Raw genomic sequence first — 17,602 nt, forward strand, 5'->3', positions numbered from 1 at the left:
TTGCTGTTTCTGTCCTGTAATTCAGCACCTACTGAGAAGCAGACTGACCTTGGAGATGTTAATATGCTCCTTCTGCTTGAAAGTTTTGTGCATCTAAGAGTTTGGGGAAAAGTTATAAATATAGAATATATTGTATGTAACAATTGCTTTCTGAGCACAAGACAAGGAAAGTTTGGGGAAAGTTCCACTGAGAATACTCCTTTTGGGAAAGGATTGGTTATAAGCCTCCTGTGGGTTTAGCCTTATCTGGAACAGCAGATGTGCTGTGATAATCTTAGTAAGATTTCTACACCTGAAAAGGTTTCTGAACCCTTGTTTTTTCATCTGTTTCCCTTGGTGGCTTTTAAAAGAACTGGCAGTTGATTTTGCAGCAGAGTATTTTCAAAGTTGACAACACTGTTTATTGTCTCTGTGCAAAGAGAGTGAAATCAATTTCTCATGAGTATTTGAGCCCTGGGGGTCAATGGACTGAACTTGATTATGGAAATTACAAGTTACTTACACTTGTTGTAATTTAAGAAAAGCATTTCTTTTATTTCATTATTTTTTGCATTTGGCATTCTGATCACTGCACTGATGTCCACACAGTGCTGCACCCTAGACTATTAGAAATCTAGGCAGGCAGTTGTTACCTGTGTTATTTGGAAGAGACAGTGTTCTAGTTTGCAAAGCCGGGTGCTAAAAGCTGAGAAAATATCAGATCAAAAGGGATTAAACTGATGACCTTTACAGAGTGCTTAGGACCTTTGCTGAAGTCCAGCATTTTTTAATATGCAGAACATGATGTTCTGCCTTCAATCATAAAATAGTAACAATAGAAATTGCTCATTTAGTGCAAATCAGCCTGAAAATGGGTACAAGTGACAAAGCAGTTTGTGATGCACTGATATGACATTGAAGTGAAGACTATGAAGCTGTCAAAAAGACAATTATGAGACAAACAAGATATGAATCCTCTGCTCCTTTTGGGGGGCACTTACTTCTCAGTAGGGTGACTCACACAACTAACTGCTCATGACTGGAAATTAATAGCCCAACCCAGAGGATGTACATTTAAGCAGGCCTTTCCTGATGGCCTTTCAGTTGCTTAATTTCCATTTGTATGGTGATTTGAAATATATGTACAAGTACTAAATATTGTTACACTGCATGAACAGAAACTAAGACTTCTATATATTCATCTATTCTCGGATGAAGTGAGTATTAATGGCTACGTCAAGTAAAAGGCTCTGCTATCTGAAAGTAAGAGGAACCTTTTTTCAGGTCACCTTTCTTTTCTGTCTCCTTTGTGAATCTTACATCCTTTGCTATATAGTGCTACAAATACTAGCAAGTGTTTCAAGGACCCTTTGGGTGAGAATTTTGAAAAATTTGAAAATAGATCCTCCAGATTCTAGGCAATATCTCCATTCTTTCACTTCAGTGTAAAAGAATGGCCTGGTAATTTTTACTGTATGCACTGTGTTGAAAAAAAAAAAATTTAAAATAAGATAAGATCAAATAGGGCTGACACTACTTTTCTTTTTCAAAAGCTCCTATGCCTTTGTGTGAACTAAGCTTTCAGAAAGCTAAGTAAATCCCTTTCTAGGATTTAGGCAGGGAGAAGCCTGGTTCTTGGGACCTGTTTATGCCTAAGCTCAAACTTGATGTTCAGAGTCAGCACAATTAAAGATGAAGTTCCTGTGTGGACAGGTACTCGTGAAGTTTGCAGTAAAAAGAAAGATAGCTTCAGGATTAGGCCATACCTGAACGGGGATCATGCTTGCAACTTTTTATTAGATTCATTAATGCTTCCCACATCATACTTTAGCCTCTCAAGTTACTGGGATTTTTATCTTCTGACTCTGTTACTCAGGTCCTTACTCCATAAGCTGTCACTGACTTTATGGAAAAGAACAGAGCAACACTGAGGTTTTTCCTCTTCCAAATCAAGATTGAGGAAATAGGGACAAAAGCAAATGTACATGAATCCCTTCACTGCCCCCACAGAATAGTAACTATTAACTGGAGTAATAGTTAGAACTATGTCTTGGCTAAAATAAGGCATCTTCGTTTTCCTTTTCACCCTGTTATTGCAATGGTGCCTTGCAATCCACTGGATGATGAGACATGCCACCTTCCTTGGTCTGGTGAGAAAAGTGCTGCCGTATGTGGATGCATGAGCTGTTACACTGAGATGAACTGTTCCTGTTTTCTTTTATTGCCCTTCATGCAAGGCATTTAACACTACCTGGATCAATATACCTTTCTTCTATTATTTTCCATTATATTTCTATTATATTCTCTTTATTAACATTAGCATGGAGTGCTCTACTCCAATCTGATGAATGGTAAAAAACCATGTACAGTTATTGCTACTGCTGTTTTTATAGTTTTTGTTACCATTAATAACAATAACACGTAACTTGAAGTGGTACCCCTAACTCAATATCTGTCTTCAGAGAACAAACAAAAGGGAGTCCCTGGCCTCAAAGAACACAGAACTCTAAGACTACCAAACAAATAGTTCAGGGGGATGGCACAGCAAAAAGGATGACTGCAGAAATCAACAGTTTTCCTTATAGTCAGCTTGGCAAACAAGCATAGTGAGAGGAAATTTAAAAGTGGAATTGAAAGAAAATTTCTCATAAGCAAGACCAGAGATAGGTGCTGTATGGAATAAGGCATAGAGGTGATTAGAAGGATTTTTGGAACAGCAGAAAGCAGTGGGAATATTAGGAGAATGATGTAAGTTTGTGAAGTCAAATTACCAGTGCTCTTCTGGTGTTTCTTAAACCTAGGACTTCTGAATGGCGCTTTTGCCTGCAGACGTGGGCAGTACAGTAATTCTTCTTTTATGCAAGAGTATGCTGAAGAACAAGCAGTTCTACAGGTGTTGATTGATATATTGAGAGACTGTTTCCACAAAAGTTACAGTGTTGTTGTTAAAAGACTTTTAGTCACTTATTTGGAAGCACTGCTGACAAGTTGCTTGTGTGACAGAGACAGCTCTCTTTTCTCCTGATGGTAAGAAGTTTAGTAAATGGATGGTCTTCTGTAATACTTCTTTAATACTTCAGTATGATGAGTGTTCCATTCAAACCAAGATTAGAATATTGCAGGATCATTTAGCATCCATCTGTTGCACTTTCCACTGTCTGATTCAGTTGTACAAAGTGGTTCCAAACTCCCATACAAGCTAATGAATAAGGCTTTCAGAATGTGTTTAATAGTTAGATCTTAAAAGGATTTGTAACATATCTCAACTTGAACATTTAAAAAAAATACAAGGTTCAAAATGTATTCAATTAGTACTTTTTGTCTGTGAATGAATTGCAATAATTTTATGAGAAAATCAAGGCAAAATTCATTATGAAGGTAATTAGGAACTTCAAAACATCTAAGTTATATTCAAAAGATGTTAATTTTATTGTCAGAATTAGTAAAACATTTGAAAATGTCTTTCCATTAAGATTATGAGTTGTAGGAAAAAGACATCTAATATCTTTTCCCAACCTGGGCTGCAGAAAACAAGGTACATGAAACACATAAAAAGGAAATGCTTATTTGCCATCTGGGGAATGGAACGGATAAGACATACATTACTGTGCTATTAAGTGTTCTTTTTGTGCAGCTTCGACAGATGACAGTGCGGCAGAGAAGAAAGGTGGAACGCTTCATGCTGGCTTAATTGTTGGCATTCTAGTCCTGGTCCTTATTGTGGCTGCAGCCATCCTCGTGACGGTCTATATGTATCATCATCCAACATCAGCAGCCAGTCTCTTCTTCATAGAGGTAAGACAAAAGTAAAAAGTTGTGTCACCAGTGCTGTCTCTTGGCTCAAATATTTGGGGTCTCCAGAATTGGTCTTTCTTAACTAAATTGGAAAGTATTCTTGTGTTCACAGTGTAATCTTTGAAGAAATTGACCTCCCCTAGCAAGTGATACTGTTTTGCTCCTAGCATGTTTGTCACTCAGCTCCTTCTTTAACTACCATCACTATAACTTTTTTGCTTTTAGACAGCACATATATCTAAAAGATATATCTCAGATACCACTCCAACTCTCTTTCCTATCCTTCGTTTTCCTCATGATAGCATTTCTCCATCACCTTTCATGTGCACTGGCATTTTGTTTCAGGATATATATTTTTTCTGTTATTTTCCTGGGGAGGGGGGAAAGAAAAGTGTGCATTACTAATTCTGCAGAAGAGCTGACCACTAAGTTTTTAGCTGAAAACCTGTGTTAGCTGTTCCTTACATCATTTGAAGAAATATTTTAACGCTTTGTCTCCAAGTGTGAGAAAGATTTTTTTCATCTAATTTTTTTACATCTATCATCTTCTTTTGCTCTTTTTATTAGTGTAGAGAGAAACTGACTCTTTTACACCATAAGTCATCCGACCTATTTGAGACATCTCCTTTAGGATTAGATAAATTACCATTTTACTCCCTCAAATGCAGGTAGCTACCTTAGGTGCAGACATCTACGCTGCAGATGCTGACATTTAGTCAGTTCACTTCCACTGTTCTTGAAAATATGAGAAAGGAACATTCTCCATAGGTGTTTGAGTCTTCAAAAACCTATGAATACTTACACCTACTTGTGGATTTTTTTTCCCTACTAGGTAGTGTTCCTCTACCTTGTGATAAGTGTAGAGTTACTAAATGTGAAAGAAAAGGCTGACTGTTCGTAACCCCCATTTGCAGTATTCCCCTACTATTAAGAGCCTGGACACTTACTGCTAGACAACAGTGAAGATGCAAAACCACTGTGTCACTAGGGACGTACCTAGGAATTTCTTAGGTAAAAGCCTGGACCAGGAATATAGGAAGTAGAAGTTCATTCTTAGTGACAGCAATGAGAATTGAAGTGAGACATGCACATGAACAGAATGATTCATCTTTAAATCATATTATAATAAATATACTTCTTAGATGCAATAGTAGTGACAAAAATCAAAATGAATTGTTATCAGTATTCCAGCCTCAAGTGATGTAACTGTGTTAACCATTAGGAAACAGAATCCATGCAATAAAATATAGTTTTCTTTCATGTTTATGCAACATTTCAAGCCAGTTCTCTATTGATAGATATATACAAACAAAATTCCACTAAAGTCCATATATAAAAGAGGAGGTTTTGTCCCTTTTTTTCCTTTGCACACAGGTTGAATTTCTATTCTTTCCTTCTAGTTAAAGCAAGTTTCTTATCTGTCATGGTGTGATTGAAAAGACTAAGTAAGTGGCAACACCATTTTTTAAAGAGGGAAGAGTACTAAATTACAATACACATTTATTTATTTATTTTTGTTCTCAGTATATAGTAAGGGCATGTTAATTTATTTCTTTTATTGATATCATACTCATCATGCAAACAGTGGTGCCTTAAACAGTTTTGTTAAACCTCTTCCACTGAATTTAATCTTTAGGTGCCATTAATCAATCTATGCAGTCAACGCTAAAATGTCTTCTAGCAAGCAATGTAGGCTTTTAGAAAAAAATGGAAAAACATGTGCTTTTTGTTTAAAATAAAGGAGAAATCTATTGGATCTACATGTTTCCAACACAAAGAAGAACATATCTTCTCAAACTTGCATTTTGAAACTACAGTACAAAAAATAATGAGGCAAAACTGGTATAAACAGTGTTACAAAAAGTCATTTTTATTGCATTTTTGTAACTGAAAAATATTTGATTAAGCTGTTACATATAACATAATAGCCCACACACCACAGCAGACAAGCTGCATTATTTATGGGAAATGAATGAAATGTGGATCTGATTTTACCATTCTTGGGAAAGAACTCAAGAGAATTGCCATGGGCTTGGTCATGAAATGAGAAGCATATAAATATTTCAGAAAATTATACTGGTTTGAATGAGTCTCTTGATTAATAAAGCAAGCTGCACAGTTAAAACAAGATGTGACAGATGGACAGGCAGCTCCCTCCTGCAGTTGTCTAAAAAATTATGAGTACACTGTAGTCTGCCATGAAGTCTTCTAGCCAAATGAAGATCTGCATCAGTTTATATATCATCAGTAATTAATATAACTCTAAGGCTGGTCAAAAGAAAGAACAGGAACCTGGCCCATTTCTGTTTTGTTTTAAACTTTACAGGGGCATCATATAACATTAAACATAACATTCATTCAAAACTGTAATATGACTAACAGAGAAACTTCTTTTTACATCTAAGTTCTAAAACACTGTCATGATTTTGTAAAGTGTCATTTTCAATGAGATTTTGTTGGGGGTTTTAGGTTATGGGCTATGTAAGTGATTTTTACTTGATTTGTTTTATAGTCATGACTGATTACTGAATAAAGAAAAGTGTAATAAACTGACCCCATATCTGAGGCTTCAAGTCTCTTTCTTCCTTGTATTCTCTGCAGATATTATTCAATATTCAATTACTGCCTCACTGAGGTTCTCACATAGCTCCTCTCAAATCCCACTCATGTTTGTCATGTAGTGAGCTCCCCCACATAAGGATAAATACACCCACATTTTGACTGCACTCTTTACCCTTGCACTGATAAAGGCAATCCCTTCTGAACAACATTAAATGATATTCTGAGTGCACTAGTTTAAACAAGCCACACAAAGCCAAGAAAAATACAATTTATTACAAAAGCAACTATTGTCTTAGAACAGAGTAACATTTTTCTATTACTTTTTTACTCTTAAAGTCTGAAGAAAATGTTTCCTCTAGTGTTTTTGTTCATAGCTGTTGAGCAGAATGCACATGTGCAGCCCCACTTGGAATAAAAATAGCTATTTCGAGCAAACAGCTTGAAAAGTCTTGAATGCCTATGCTATTCAATTTGGCTATGATAGTATGCAATTTTAAAAGAATGCCATCCAAACAGTTCAACACATTTTCAAAAAAATTCCACTTTTTTTAAGTGTGTAGAAAATTCAAATCAAAATGCAGTGCTTTCCTGTTTCTTCCAGACTCCAGACTGCTCATGTTGTTTAAGTTGGACACTTCTCTGGTGACCTAAGGGTAGAATGAATTATCTGCTTTTAAAGTTAAGGGAGCTTCAATCAAAGTTCCAATGAATGCAAGCTCTTTCTAAAAGCTAAGAGTAAATGTTTTCTAGAGATTAGCTTACAGACTGACAGAAGAGATGTTGCATGCTTTGGTTTTCTATTTATTTATCATTTTCCTTGCAGTATTTTATCTCCCTTGAGTTTGATTCGGTTGCCAATAATTTTCCCTTTTAAATCACGTTACATACGTACTCTTACCTTGAGGAATGCTGTCTCTTGTGTACACTTTGAACTGATTTGCACTGATTCTTGAAAGGCAGCATTCATGTCAAATAGTGTTCTTCATGACTTTTTCAACAAAGCAGAAGCTTATGTCAAAAGTCTAGAGACAACATATATAGCTACAAGCTAACTGTAGCACAATTAAAAAGCAATTCCTTTATTCACTAACCTATGTGGTATACTTGCATTCAGGATGTGAGAGTTGTTGGACAAGAAGCCAATCATGGTGCCCTGAATGTCAGGAATTGCATAAATGTGATACAGATTACAGCAAAAGTGATATAAATATCTGGAGCTGGATATAAAGAGATGGGAAGAAATTCTCAGCTGAGCCAGATGGATTTGCTCAAATTTCAATGAGCTATGGACCAGATTACAGCTTTAGTAGTATTTTATATATTACTTCTTCCTTTCTTTTCCCTCATGTTCTTTTTTTCTTACATTTTTAACTTTTAAGGATCTACTTTTATGTGTGAACTATGGAACCATTGAATTAATTGAGAGCAATTAATTTCCAGGGAATATTTAGCAAATTGAAAAGCAAGGCATATGGCCAACTGCATCTTACTCAGATGTCTTGCCTGTTTGCACGGAGTTATCTGTGGATAAAAGGGTTGCATGTGATACAAGAAATTTTCACTCACATACTTTGTATGTTTCTTACCTTTCTTACTTATATAGTGAAACAAAGTCCTTTTAAGGCTTGAAACTTACCTCAGCTGTCATCCCAGTGCTCTGCCTTTGGGGATCAAGGGCAACATGACCTGGCCACAGCTGAGAAGACAGCAGAGGGATTGCTGGACAATATGAAGGCAAGGAGTCAGACATTGCAGTGTTTCTTCCCATATGGACAGTGATACCGTTACCAAGCATGCCTGAAAGGCTTGATAACAGCGGGATAAAATTTTTCTGTGCAGATTCTCTGTGGGTAGGGGATTTTAAGGAGTCTAAACTAACATTGCAAATTGGGATCATCTTAACCTCAGGCAAAGAGCCTTTCTCTTGTATTCAGCTTATACATACAAAACCAAATCCAACTTATTAACATATGTGGACTCTGAAGTTGTGAGAATATGAATGAACTCAGCTGTGTATGTGTTAATAGTAGGTAATATGTCACACACTGAAGAGCAGTGTGGGTGCTTGTGGTTAAAAATTAACATTCTTCAGAGTTGAGATCCCATTTTAAAGGTCATAGCTTTTGCCTTCATGTTCCCACCCTCCTTGGAGTTATTCCAGAGCTTTATTTTGCTGATTCAGCTGCTTAGAAACATACATGTACACTTATAAACACATACATCACACATATACACATACCGATGTCTTTTTTATTGTTTATTTCACTTCATCTTGGATGTTGAAGATGAATAATTTCACAAATCTATTTAAATGGCCACACAGAGAGTTGAACTGGTGCTATGGAGCCATGGAGTAACCTTGAGGAAAAAGAGGGAGGAAGGAATGAACAGCTGCAGATCTTTCACAAATAAAATAATAGTGTGTGATCAGAGCCTGGAGGATGCACCTTGTCTCCTTCTGATTTAACTTAAATTATGTCTTTGCTAGTAAATTAAATTAAGCTGGGAAGATTTTTTTAGCTTAAAGACCAACCAGCATGGAAAGATCTGTATTCCTGTCATTTAACTCTGTCTCACATAAAGTTGACAGCATGGAGAGTATTAGCATGGACTGAAGATGGTTCACAAATACTGAGCCCTAGCTGGAGTGGTCTGAGAAAGCACTAATTATTAGGTATTTTTTTTAACTATTGGGCCATATAGGGGATTGTATTTCAGTATCTGGAAACTTTCACTGGCACGCAGATCTAGCAGTAGAGTTTCTTAAGATTTTGACCTTCTGCTCATCCCCTGTCTGCTGTGAGGAAGGAAGTAATATGAGAAAATAGTTAAAGCTGGAGGCAGTTCTTGGTTTTTCAGAGCTCAGGGAATTAATGGACATTTCTGGCTCACTATTATACATCTCTGCTTATAACAACATATCACAAATAAGAGCCAGATTTAACATTCAACAATGTTCTCCACGCACCATTTCCAGGTTTCTACATTAATGTAACAAATGCAATGTATATCTTCAAACAACTGAGGAATAAATAAGAAACAGAGTAAAAAAGAAAGAAGGATTTTTTAAAAAACAGTGAGATCCTCAGCTTTCTAATCCAGCTGATAGACTTCACAGAGCTCTAGTGCTTTCTTCTGGGATACAACCCATTGGTTTTACTATATGTATCCATTTTACAGGGGATTATACTTTTAGTTTGAAATAGGCTTGCCATGGTCATCAATTAGTTTTTGTCAAGATGTTCAGGTTGAATTTTGTTTAATGAAAATGATGATTAAAAAGAAGAAAACAGGTATCATTTTTCTCTTCTTTCAAAGTTCTGCAGTGTCCTGGTGTTTGGAGTATTGTCATTGATCTCGCTGTCATTGCCTTGTACTGATAGTAAAGTTATTTTTTCCAAAGCTTATCCAGCTCAGCAGGAACCAGCAGCTCAGCAAGGGAAACACAAATCAGCCACAAGGGAGAAGCACTAAAATAAATAATCAACACTGACAATAAAAGTCAAAGGTGGAGAGGAAGGAGGCATTCTATTTCTCATCCTTCAGCAGCCAGGTCCTTAGATATACGTACGACTGTTATAGCAAGATGTGGTTTAAATCACAAAATGATACTTTAAAAAAGTACTTCTATCAAAAAGAAAAATAAATGAAGCCAGTAAATGATCCTACTGAATCTTAAGTCTGAAGCAATCTTTATGTCAGAACAGTTTCTTCAAAATAATGGTGTCAGGCAATTGGTCTTTTCTTATTCTTGGAAATACATTTTAGAAATATAGTTTCAGATATTTTAAGCCTCATCCACTTCTGACTATGATTTGCCAAATCAATTGGGTGTTTCTAGAAGAGATTAAAGACTGGTGCACAAATTTCAGATAACTTTGAGCGCAAAAATACATGTTACGGGAAAGGTAATTGGTTACAGAAAGATCTTTACTTCTCATGAGACAGCAGAAGACATGACTGCAGAGGTAGATTACCAGTGGACAAGTGTACTTAGAATAATGGGTGTTGAATAATATGAGATTAAAATTTAACCATTTAGTAAGAATTCACTGTAGTTTTGGATCTTTTTCTTAATCCTTTTGAGTAAGTCATAACAATTTTTCTGGGGTTTTGAGAATTGGTTTGGAATTTGGATAGCTTCATATTTGCATATTTCCAGGTTTTTTTAATACGTCTAAATGAGATCATATGATTTTCAAGGATAAAATAGGCTTTATAAGGTTCAAAATTCCCTGATGTTGAAAGATGTCAAAAGAAGAAACTAGTCAACAATAACACACTTCTAGACCTTCCCATGCAACAACACTCAAAGGTTACTCCAGTCACTACCCTTTCTTATTCATAGGTGGAATCCCCTTCATTTTTTCCTCAGAAGTAAGACAAATAGTATAAATTCTGCCTCTACTTCAAGATGCATGTAAATACACATATTTTAGCCTTTGTAGGAAATCAAATATTCTGCATAGCCACCAAAAAAGGTGTAGACAGACAGGCATAGTGTAAGAAATGTGAAAGGTAGACCTGCCTTTCCATAGATAAAGTTTCTTTCATTTTATCTTACTGTTCTTTAATAGGAACTAACTTTTTAATGTGTATCGTAAATTATTCTTCTGCATCCTGGTCATGTAGGGTCAAAAGTGCTTTTCTCTCAATTTCTTTGCTTAAAATAGTGAACCCAAGGATGTTTCAGTCCCATGAAAAAGATATTAGTCCCGTTTTCCTGCTTTGTAATACACTGAAAGGAAGCAGGAGTTAGAATTCTCCAGCCACAGCTCAGAGGATTTCCTTTAAGTGTTCTAATTCTAAAGAAAGAAACATATTTTTTCCTGCTAAAATTGCATGACAAAAATAAGGAATTAGTTAAAATACCCATCTTGCTTTCTCCCCATTTGATTTGGTTTTGGTGGTATTTTTGCTGTGGTTTTCTGGTTTGCTGGTTTAGGGTGGGGGTTTTTTCTGTCTTCTTACTAGTCTTCCCAGAGAACAAAAAGGAAGAATGCATTAGGCATTTCCTGAAGTGCTTTGGTAACTGAAGGAGCTTTGTATTTCCCAACACCAGTCAAGTTACTTTTGATTTTATCTATTAAAGCTGTAATATTTTTACAGGTTTTGGGGGGGTTACACAAGGCAATGAATTGATAGTTTGCCATCACTCTCTTTTAAGACTGTCAACCACTTACATTACTCACATGCACATAAAGTAATTGAAATAAAACAATCACTAGGAAGGGAAAATCTCACCTCAGACGTGACAAGAAACCACAGAAAACTGTAACTGTAATATTAGGAGGTGACATTTGTGTATGTTTCTTCATTTCTGGAAATACAACTCATGTTTATGTTGTATGACTTTGTATTATTAAAACTGGTGCACATCTGTTGCATAACTAATCATCTGCAAAGACCAATTAAAAAGAGTAGCACAAAATGGTAGATTTAGTTTCTATCAGCAACGTAGCAAGGAAGTAGTAACTAATCATAGGTACATCTTAAAATTAAATTAGGGAGTAACTTAGTAGATTAAAGCTCAGTTCATCCTTATAGGCTGCAGTTTGATACAGTTTCTAGCTATTTTTTTGCTAGTTTTCCAGTGGGTTTTCATTTTCACTTTTCATTAGGGAGCTCTCAGTCAAATTCCTTTCTCATTTGTACCAGTGTAAATCTAAAATAAATCCTTTACATTTAATTGAATTGTTCTTGATTTTCTTTAGCAAGCCTAAGAACAGAATATGACCCTTTTTCTTTAGCAGTAACCAGACTGTCCTTCTTAATTTTGAAACCACATTGAATCAAGCTTAGGTAGAAAAAAGTCTCCAAAGTTTGAATAGACTAAGTTTTCTTATTAGGAAAAAACACCCATTAAAGAAGACAGTGTTCTGCCTTCCTACTTTGTGGGAAGATGTTTCATTGATAGGCCTGGGATTTTAAATTACTTGCCAAACAGAATTTAACTCTGGATGCCTCAAAAGTAACCTGATCCTGCAACAGGAGAAAAAGGAAGTAGTTGCTTTTATATTGTATCTTTCTGATGATCACTGAGGAACATTTTGTGCTGTACCAGCAGACAGATGTGTGTTTGTTGGTAACAAGATTCACTGAGATTTCTTTAGTGACTGCTGCCCCACAGCACCATGAGTCCCAGCCACACATCACAGCTGTGGCTGTTCTGTGGTCACCAACACCACCTCTTAGCAGCATGAAATATCCTTAGTAATTGAAAGGCAATCCAAATGGGGTGTTATGAGGACAGCAAATTGAATGCAGTGTTTATTTTCAGAGGAAAGATCATGAAGTAAAATTTTTAGATTTTGAACTGTTGATGAAAATATAGGCTGTAACTTATTTTCACTGTTTCTCCTCTCATTTTCCTGCAATGTTTCTATATAGGTTGCTGTATTTTCTAGCCCTCCTTCCAAGCAGATTGTAACTGTTGTCAGTAAAAAAAAAAAAAAATATGTATCAGCATATTTGGCAGATAAAATTTTCAATAAAGAATAATCATTTTAGGACAGCTTTTCTGCTCACTGCTTTTCTGCTATGAAGGAGTTTCCCTATTCTTCCTGAAAGCTGTTCCCTTTGACATTAATCTCAGAGTGGTCACCCAAAGTCTGAGCCTTACTGGACATTAATCAGTTTGAAAATACAGATTGTTTAAAGCACTTCTTCTTCCTAGAGACATCATAATAATACAGGAATTGTTTTATCTGCCCTAGAAAATAATTGTTTCTTTTGTCATTTAGCTGTCTTTAAAGCAGTCATCAAAGATCCTAATGAAAATTGATTAGGACTCCTTAAGAATTTTGCACCCAAAGTTCTTAAGACTTTAAATTAAAAGTCTATGTGAACAATCAAAGTAAACTACTCAAGTAGATATTATGACACTTGAAACAGAAAGTCATTATTTTGACAGTTCTGTATAAACATGCCAGAATTTTGTCCTAAATAATTTTAAAATTACAGTCTCTGCCGTCTCTACTACACATTCTTCCATAGCGTAGAGTATGTTAGCAAATTCCTATGCAGAACTAAGAAGGAAGAGCATTGGACAGATCCTTTAGGGGGTAGTGGATCAGCAGTTCTTTATGTGACAAATCCAATAATCAAGTGGTTTAGACAGGAGCTATTTCATCCTCTTCACTGCTAAGAGTAGTGGTAATTATTTATGTCTTTAAGAACAGCCATCACTCACAGATTTAGAAAGAGAGATTAATTCCTCTGACTTCTGGTGCTGCTGAACTCTGCTTCTCTGTTCCTGTAACAACTACATGGAGTGGGTTTTAGTATGAGAGATCAAAATTGTAGGACATTTTTAATTTTTTTTAATTGTTTATTGTTGCACCCTTCATATTCTGAAAGTTTATTTTGTTGTTGCTGTTACAGCGACGTCCAAGCAGATGGCCAGCAATGAAATTCAGAAGAGGATCTGGACATCCTGCCTATGCTGAAGTGGAACCAGTCGGAGAAAAAGAAGGGTTCATCGTATCAGAGCAGTGCTAAAATTTCTGGGACAGAACACCAGTACTGGCCTACAGGTGTAAGACATTTACTTTGCCTCTCTTTAAAGAAAAGGAGCCCTAAGCTGCTGTAGCCTGATAGAAAGAAGATTTTGGATAAGCTTTGTCCAAGAAGAAAAACTATCTAAGATACCAGATTACTACTGCACAGTAGTTTTTGTTAGTGGACTGAGACACAATGGTTCATGCAGAACACTTGTCAGTGGACACCTACAGTATCAGAACTATGGCACAAGTGCCATATTATTTGCTTTAGGTGTGGGGATGCACAGTAATCAGAAGTATAATAAAGCTTTGGTGCACAAGAGTGTTGCCCTTTGGTTTAAGTGTTCTCTGTTATCTCAAAGACTGAGGGACAAATCTGTACTGTTTCAGTGCAAAGGGCACTGAATAGTGTTCACAGGTGATTGAGAATAGTATCTCAGTGCAGGTAAAGAAGAAAAAAGGAACTTACCAATATTTCTCTAAGCAGATGTGAAATACACACACTTTTCAATTCTAAATTAACCTACCCACCTAACTGAGCGAGTCACAATGTAAATGCTTTCCAGGAGTAGTAGGTTTCTTGTACATTGCTGACAACAGAGAATTTTCACGGTGGTGAAATTATTTCCTGGGAGTTCACAGTGAAGTTGGGCTGATTTTCAGTTTCAGTGTTCACTAAAAAATGAATTATCAGATTTGTTTTAAGGAATATCTTTCATTTCTCAGCAGGAGACTGAAGTAAAGGCAACAGATCCTTTTAGCTGCCAGAGAGCTTATGGACCATTTCTTAGGCAATGTGATATGAAAAAATAAGATTTAAAATAAATGGGTTTCTATCCTTTGCCATTTCATTGTGAGTCATTACTGAGAAACACCACAGACTTCAATGCACCCCTTGCAGAGATTCAGATACAAGTGTTATTGAACCCTGATTCATACAGTGGTTTTGTTTAATGCACATAGTAGTTGCATAAATATATATATAAATATATTTTTTTTTATAGCTAACACAAGGCGGGTTCTTGTGACTGTTAAGACTGCATTTTTGTCATCCAGACAAAGGAAATGGATTGCATTACTGCATATTTCCACTGAGTTGTAAAATAATCCTTAATATTAGAATATTTTTATGTTGTGTAGGGAAGGTGGTTCATGTAGTTGCAGTGCCATAAACTTTCTGCCTATTGGAACCATTCTTTCTTTAATATCGACCCTTTCCCTCCCTGTATAGGGAAAGACAAGACTATAAATTCACACCATCAAAAACAGTTACTCCTTTCATGGAAGGGGTTAACATACACCAAGACCCAGAGCTTCCATGCGGAGTGGCAACCTAAATACTTTGATGATCTGGGCCTGGGCTACTAAAATATAAAATTCAGGTATTGTATGTATATTTCATGGCAGTCATTGACTACCAAATTTTTTACATACTGTGCAAGGCACTTGAATGATTTTAAAGTGAGGTATGCAACATTTGTGGGTTTTGTTCTCGAGCAGTTTAAAAAAGTTGTAGTTATCACCTTAACAGTACATTATTTACATTTCTTGTTGATGCTTGTATGGCCTAAATTTGATTACTTAATGATGTTTAAAAACAAACAAACAAAAAGAGTCACAATTTTTACTTGTTTTTTTGTTCAGTAAATACTACAATACTATATTTTCTGTATTCTTTTATTTTGGGTAACACACTTCTATTTTCATCTGGTTTAAATCATCTAGCATGAGATTGAAACTGTTCAAAACCTAACTGGTATTAATCTGAAGGTACTAACAAACACATTGTCTTGAAGCCTGGTGTAAAGCCAGTGGCAAGTATTCATTTCAATTTGTGTGGGTCTGCTGAGCCCTGTTTCTAATAAGATGGGGTTAAATTGCAAGCTGTTAATTCTGATAGCAATAACCAAATGTATGCACATATATATGGTGACACATTTTTTATTAAATAAAAAGGTATCAGTGCACATCATTTAGGCACGTATTTGGTGTGCAATAATTATCATTAGTTTTTCTAGGAATGTTGGAGGTCATCAGCTAGGGTTCATTGGCCAAATGAAGCAACTGTAAAGCTTCTGGAATCCTATTTGGAAAAAATTTTATTTCAGAGCACATCTTGGCAAAATATACTAAGAAATTTACAAAAATCTACATAGAATTGCAATATATTCAAGGGACTTTTCATACAAGTAAAGAAGATTTATATTATTATGTATTTACAGATCTGCAGTTCATCTGATTCACTCATATTTTTACCCATGTATGTAATACATGTCATGCAATAGAACTGGCAGAATATTTGTAACATGATTCGACAAATGCAACAACACTTTTAAAATCTGGTATTTTTATTAATTTTGTTTTAAGGTACTCTTGCACACCTGAAGGATGTTTGTTAGTATTTGCAAACCAACTTACATATCATACTCCTTCATAAAATAATAGCAATTATTTTTTTCACTTTTTGTTCAGCTCACATTATTTGATGGCAGATTTCACTGGTCTATGGGAAGCATCATAGTATACTTCTTTAGATTTTTGCCATGATGTTATATGCTATGGATTGTAACATGAGGAGCTGCTGGGTTTATTGAATAAGACTGATAGGCATATGCTTACATCTGATAAGAACTGCTATCTGAAGAGAAAAACTCCTGCATACTAATGGGTGTATAGTGTCTCATTGGTGTCTGCTTTGATATATTCTGTGGTATGTTTTATTTATCCCAGTAGGCAAAAGTTAATTAAGTAATCTGTTGATGTTTTGTAATTCCATCTGGTTTTCTAATTTTTTAATTATTAAAATTGCCACATTAAAAATTATACAAACATTAATCTAGAGGTGTGATAAAATATTGAAATTAACTGAGAATCCTATTCTTGTATTTTTATAAAGCACCAGGTTAATTGATACAGACCAAAAAAGTGTTGCATAACCCTTTATCAGAAATCCAACTGAAATGTTATTCGACAATTCATAAAGAAATTTACATCCAAGTGTCTGAAACAGTGGCTTCACTAGCATTCCCACTGGTCCTTCATTTGAAACTAACTCAGAATATGTCATTTGTTTAAATGCTTGCTTACAGAGTCATTTATCCTAACAGTTACTTTAACTCTTAAACTTTCCTGTAAATTTATGTATCTAATGCTTGTAATTATTTCAAGATCTCCCCAAATTATTTCTTATTATTTACCATTTAAGTGTCAAATGTTCCATAACACCTAACACTCTTATGCTTCAGCTCATCCTGTTTCATGGAGAAAAGGGAAAATTGGAACTACAAGGACTCAAAACACATTACTAAGCAGCTTTTAAATCTCATTAAGACGAAACGCTAAAGTGGATACATGTATCTCACACAGAAATTGTTGGGAAAAAGACCCTAACATTTGCAAAATTGTATTCAGATGTTAAAAATTCTGGAACTGCTGAAGAAGTAGAATTGTAATTTCACTCCCGTGTGCATACATATAATGATGCCATCTTATTTAATTGCCCACCATTTCTCAGCATGTCCTATGACGTATTGGAGAAAGAGAACAGAGATTGTTCATAACAAGCAGCTATTCCACATTTTTCTCCTCCTTGCTCAAGTTTTATTGCACTTTGTTACATATCATCCAAACCCTGCTCAGAAGACTTCTTTTTTTTCATGGTCTTTTCTTCTTTACCCATCAACATTATTGTACTCAAGGGATGCATACACCTTGTTTTATTTCTGTTCTGAGCATTCCTGCGAAGGGAGTCAATTTTCCAGCGA

The 17,602-nt window shown here is 35.5% G+C and overlaps 1 protein-coding gene across 2 annotated transcripts in view; it reads left to right on the top strand.

Annotated features, from left to right (window-relative positions):
- Positions 1 to 15,814, top strand: part of PLXDC2 (plexin domain containing 2) — a 261,532-nt gene extending 245,718 nt beyond the window's left edge. For both annotated transcript variants that reach the window (XM_064634991.1, XM_064634982.1), the window contains exons 13-14: positions 3,614 to 3,774; positions 13,720 to 15,814. In XM_064634991.1, coding sequence (XP_064491061.1) covers positions 3,614 to 3,774; positions 13,720 to 13,836 — 278 coding nt within the window. In that variant the 3' untranslated portion in view covers positions 13,837 to 15,814. The remainder of the gene's footprint in view (positions 1 to 3,613; positions 3,775 to 13,719) is intronic.
- Positions 15,815 to 17,602: the final 1,788 nt, after the last annotated feature.

The sequence above is a fragment of the Pseudopipra pipra genome, chromosome 1 (genome assembly GCF_036250125.1).
Source record: "Pseudopipra pipra isolate bDixPip1 chromosome 1, bDixPip1.hap1, whole genome shotgun sequence".
Classification (NCBI taxonomy): Eukaryota; Metazoa; Chordata; class Aves; order Passeriformes; family Pipridae; genus Pseudopipra; species Pseudopipra pipra.